This window comes from Pistacia vera, unplaced genomic scaffold (assembly GCF_008641045.1).
Source record: "Pistacia vera cultivar Batoury unplaced genomic scaffold, PisVer_v2 Contig724, whole genome shotgun sequence".
Classification (NCBI taxonomy): Eukaryota; Viridiplantae; Streptophyta; class Magnoliopsida; order Sapindales; family Anacardiaceae; genus Pistacia; species Pistacia vera.
The window spans coordinates 596,967-602,238 of record NW_022196584.1 but is presented as its reverse complement, the minus strand read 5'-3'; the positions used below and the strand labels follow the sequence as shown (position 1 = coordinate 602,238).

At 33.5% G+C, this 5,272-nt stretch overlaps 1 protein-coding gene across 1 annotated transcript; it reads left to right on the top strand.

Annotated features, from left to right (window-relative positions):
• Positions 1–292: 292 nt before the first annotated feature.
• LOC116114885 (50S ribosomal protein L9-like) lies at positions 293–3,474 on the top strand. Its single transcript, XM_031401023.1, has 6 exons — positions 293–434; positions 787–942; positions 1,042–1,176; positions 1,713–1,820; positions 2,094–2,198; positions 3,171–3,474. The coding sequence occupies exons 2-6, from the start codon at positions 808–810 to the stop codon at positions 3,333–3,335; spliced, it is 648 nt and encodes a 215-aa protein (XP_031256883.1). The 5' UTR covers positions 293–434; positions 787–807; the 3' UTR covers positions 3,336–3,474.
• The last annotated feature ends 1,798 nt before the right edge of the window (positions 3,475–5,272 follow it).

Below are 5,272 nucleotides of genomic sequence, written 5' to 3'. Positions count from 1 at the left end.
TTTTACATGTTTTAAAATAAATAATTAACAGTCTTTTCATAAAATCTCTATTTTATAATATCAAATCATATGTTAAATAAGCCACGTTTCATAATCTCTACTCGAAAATAAACAAATATTCTTATTAATATTTGTTTAAAAATGTTTTAATATTATAATAAAAAAACCCTACAGCCGATCTCTTATTTCACCTAAAACCCAAGCAGCCGCAAACAAACATACAAGCCTTACACCTCTTACTGTCCCATCACTCCGGCGACGGAGCACGGCGGCGAATACCTACACTCCACGGTCACAGCTCTCCTCTCCAAATCTCATCTTCAATCTCCTTGTGTCACTATCAATGAAAACCTCACATCAACAACACTAGAAAGACTCAATTTTTCACTCCATTGAAAGAGCTTTGCTTGCCGGTTTATATTCTTCTCCATTAAGTATGTTTATTATAATGGGGTTGTGCTTTTTTCGTTTGTCTAAAATGATTTGTTCTTTTGGGATTTATGTTGGATTTTTTATTTGAAGAAAATTTTTAATTTTCTTAAACTATAATTAACATTTTTTATGAGCGTTTATACTGTGAGTAGTAAATTTGATTGAATATTTAGAAATTAAAGATCATTTTTGAGGTGGGTTTATCAGTTTGACTAGAAATTTTGATGAATGTTTACAAATTGTTAATTGATTTTGCTGTCGTAAGATATTAAAATTAATCAATTAGTGGTTATGTTTCGGATGTTCAAATGTTTGGATTAAATGATTAATTTATGAAATTTTTTGTTGACGTAGATAGTTTGAAATAGGCATTGGATGGCTTATATTCAACACAGCAGAAATGCCCTCCGACAGATTATTAAAGAGGGCGCTGGTCGTGCATTCCATCATCCCATATTGTATGCTTGTCAAGGAGTCAGATATAGACGATTAGAAGTTATTCTTACGACGGTGAGTGAATTTTGAATCGACCAAAGATTTTATTTTATTTTTATATTAAGTTGTATTTTGCTTTCTTAACTAATTGGTTGATTAGTTTTACATGTTTAGAAAATAGAAAAGCTTGGAAATGCGGGAGAGATGGTGAAGGTTGCACCTGGATATTTTCGCAATCACTTGATGCCCAAATTGCTTGCAGTCCCAAACATTGAGAAGTATGCTCATCTCATCAGAGAGCAACGCAGGGTATCCATTTATCTATTAAATATATTGAATGTGCAAACAAGCACTTATTGTCTTACAAAATGTGCATGTGCATGTGTGTGACCACAGATAATCTTGAGGAATGCAATACGAAACTGTATTTAAGATGCTTGGAAAGAACCTGAGCTTGTGGCTTAGGTAGAATGTTGTTGAATTTTCATTATTAGACAGTAGCTTCAAATTATGTGCTGGTTATGGTGCAAGTGATACCATTTCTTAAATGTTATCTGCTGTACTACTCTTTGGAAATATCAAATATCTTCATAGCTGCATCGTACATGAGTTAGTTATTTACACTATTTTTATAGACATTCTCCCATTTGTAGATGACCTCGTATTGTCTAGAGATCTTAATTTCAGTTATGCAGAAAATTTCACAGTTTCTTCTGATACTTAAAAGCATACATACTTAACTTCTTTATAAATTTGACTTTTGTTATAATCTTTATTTCTTTCCAGGTCATCCTTTCTTTTTAATTTTAATTGCAACTTGCTAATTTGTGATCTATTTTTATCAGATTTACCAACCTGAGGAAGTGGAAGAGGTTAAAGTAGTCAAAAAGACTGAGGATGATAAGTTGAAGGAATATGAAAAGGCAGCAAAACGCCTAGAGAATACTCGACTGGTTCGTGTCCTTTCTTTTACATCTTTTAGATTTGGACATATAAATCTTTGGTCTTACATATCTTCAGCCTTTTTGAAATTTATTTTCTTCCCCTAATTTAAGCTTGAGGTGGAGCAATATGGTTTGTTTTCTTTTACAAACATTAAAAAAAAAAAAAAAAAATAAAGATGTTATAATAGAACATAGTGATTGGTGTAACTAGTGATTCTTGGGGGTGCTATTCTTCAAAAAAAATTTCAGGTAAAAGCTATCTGATCAAGTTTGCATTTCTAGGTATTGAGGAGGTTCCCCAATATTGAAAAATTATGTTCTCGTGCATCAAAAGATGACCCAATAGAAGTGCGCTCTCCTGTGACAAAAGAGGAGATTGTGGCTGAGGTGTAATATTTTCTTCTTTGTTTGTAATTTTTTCTTTAATAGAATACTAAAGCAAGCTTTGTTCTAATGACATGTGCAACCTATGAATAATCATTTAATTGGAGATCTCCTGAATCCAAGAAACTGTTTTTCGTAATTTCTATTTATGGCTGTTAAACATTGATATAGGATACAGGAAAACATAATTCTTAGGATAGATCACACATTTACATGTAGGTCAGGTAGATAACCGTTAAGGTCATGCCAATAATTGAAATGATTGCCCTTTTATTTTTCTGATAATTTTGTCCAGTTTAGACAATTGAACTATTTTGTCATAGGAATCTGGTTACTATGTAGTATATTTGGTAAGTTTCAACATATGTTTGTGAAGTTTGGAGAAAATTGCATATGATCAGTGTACTGAAATTTTAACATAATTTTTAAGTATGTTGTATGTGGATGAATGCAGAGCACTATAAATAAGGAAGAAAGAGTTGCTGTGTTGATCCATAAACTAGAAAAAACGATTTAACAATTTTGTTTTAAGTGGATAAGATGCATAGTTTAGTGATTAGAGAACATTACTGCATCATGATTAAACCGATGGGGCTGCAGATTTTAAAAGTCATTATGAAGGTATAATTCTTGAATATCTAATTTGAAAATTCAATATGGAAGTGCAAGTAAAATTTGAGTTTCATGGTAATTTTATCTGGTTTGTCTTCAGAGAATATGGTGTTTGTTGTCATTTGTGGCCTGTGAATCACATAATGGTGGTTTGAATTTTAATGATTTTTTTATCAATTTTCTTCGAATTTGCTTGGTATTTCATTGAGGTGTAGCTTTTGTTCTTCCTTAGATTAGGAATGTGTAGTTAACTATAAAAATTCAGGATTAGGTCTTGGAACCTCACAAGATTCCGTTGATAAAAGTTCATTATTCTTTATCTTTTATCCTCTACTGCGCTGATACAATTTTATAATGTTTCAGGTGGCAAGGCAGCTATTGGTAGTTATTGAACCTGAAAATCTTCATCTACCATCTCCTTTATCAATTTATGGAGAGTATGAGCTGCCTTTGCGGTTGCCAAGGTCCATCCCCTTACCAGAAGGAAAAGTTCAATGGACGCTGAAACTTAAAATCCGGGGCAAATAAACAATGATGAGAGGAATCAAATTTCATCTGAGGATTTTTGTTTTTGTTTTTGTTTATTTCATTGATAATAATCTAAATGATGAGCTAGATACTTCAAAATTTCGGTGACAGTATAGATACCTTCAGAAGTTGGTACGGAGTGTTGTAATGTCCATGATTCCTTTTGTAATGATGAATTATTTTTCTTATTAGTGGTTAGTTTCATTCCTGCAATTGTCTCTTGACATAAATTGATTCCAAAGCCTTGATCTACAGTTTTTCTTTAATCCATTGGGATTGAGATAATTTGGCTCTGGTTACACTACTTGTGAAGGTAACATCAGTGGAACCAAACTTTTGCAGAATGAAGACATCGAACTTCATACCCTCGTAAATGGTATTAAGGATGTTTGCAGTTTAGCAATGAGTACTCTTTGTAAATGTTATGAGGGACGTTTCATGTACGACAGTTTGCCGTTAAGCAATGAATGCTCTCGTACTCATACATGTTATAACTTATAAGGATGAAGCTTCATGTTAAGAAGATGTATTATGAGGGTGATGCTTTATGTTACAAAGACGAGGATCCAAGGGGCTTTTTGGTAATATATCTCAAAACACCCCTCAAGACCTCCAGTAGAGCAATTTCCAATATCCGAGGGGCTTTTTGGTAATATTATGTTTAAGAAAATATTGAGCTGTGAGTGTGACTACACTGTAAATTTCATTGGAAAATTAGGATAAGCTTATGTACCTCTGCCTTATTGGGTTTCTTGAGTTGAGGCTTTTTAAAAGGAGAATCCGCGACCAGCCGAGTCGACTCACTTAGCCCCTCACTGCAATATTGAGCTTGTACTCAGATTCTGCCTCGCAACTCTCCCATGGCAGCCTCCTTCCTTCTCCCCTCTCCTTCTCTCAGCAGTTTCATGTACACTTTTAACTCTCTATTGTTCCGTTAGTTCTTGTATATATAAATTGATTTTTGTTTTGAGTTTCTTCTTGTTGCTACAATCGGAATTATGATATTCTTGTGTGTTTTAAGTGGCTACTCTTAGAACTATGGACATTCTTGTTAGGTTTGGGCTTATGCTTACACTTTCTTTCATTATACCTTTGACAACCATTTTCAATAATTATACATTCTATTCGAAAGAAAAAAAAATTGAATTATGTGAAATGAATCGCAGAAAACTTAGTTTGGAGTCTGTGGTTGGTGTAGTTCCAATGAATTTTGCGGTGATGGCATGGAGAAGCGGTTTATTTTTGTTTTTACTTATTTTATTTTTTAAAGTGTGTTAAATTTTGTCGAGGACAAAGAAAGTATTTGTAAGAGGAGTTTGTAACCTGTATGATTGTGTTTCTCTGAGTGTCTTTGGACACGCTTTGTACTGCACAATACTACTTGATTTTTCCAACTCTTTAAGTGGTCTTTGAAAAGTGCCAGCTTGCTACTCTTGTTACTTTCGTGATCTTTTATGATCATCTATTGAATATCTGCTCGAATTTGATGCTCTAGTTTGAGACAGTTTCGTCTGCTTAGATCAATTTTGAGGGTGTCATTACCTTATTTGAAGATTCACTTTTCCTATATACTGTTAGCTGACAAGCCTTAATGTTTTCATATGGTTTCAGGAAGGCACAAGTGGGTGTGCGTTTGTATTCAGAACATTGTCTTAATTGCATTACATTCTTCTACAATTGTCGCCAAAAGCAGAACTGTAATATTAAGCTTTACATGATACCTGGTAAAGCCATTGCCCGTCACTGCTGGTCAAGACAGTTTGCTTCAATTGGCTCATTAGAAACCAATGTAGATGTTTCTTCTGGTGTTTGTGATCCGGATGACTTCCAGAGGTGAGATCATTCTCAAGTGCTAGTAATGTATCATTCTCTAGAAATTATTGATGTTGGCTTTTTTTTTTTTNAATATCTGCTCGAATTTGATGCTCTAGTTTGAG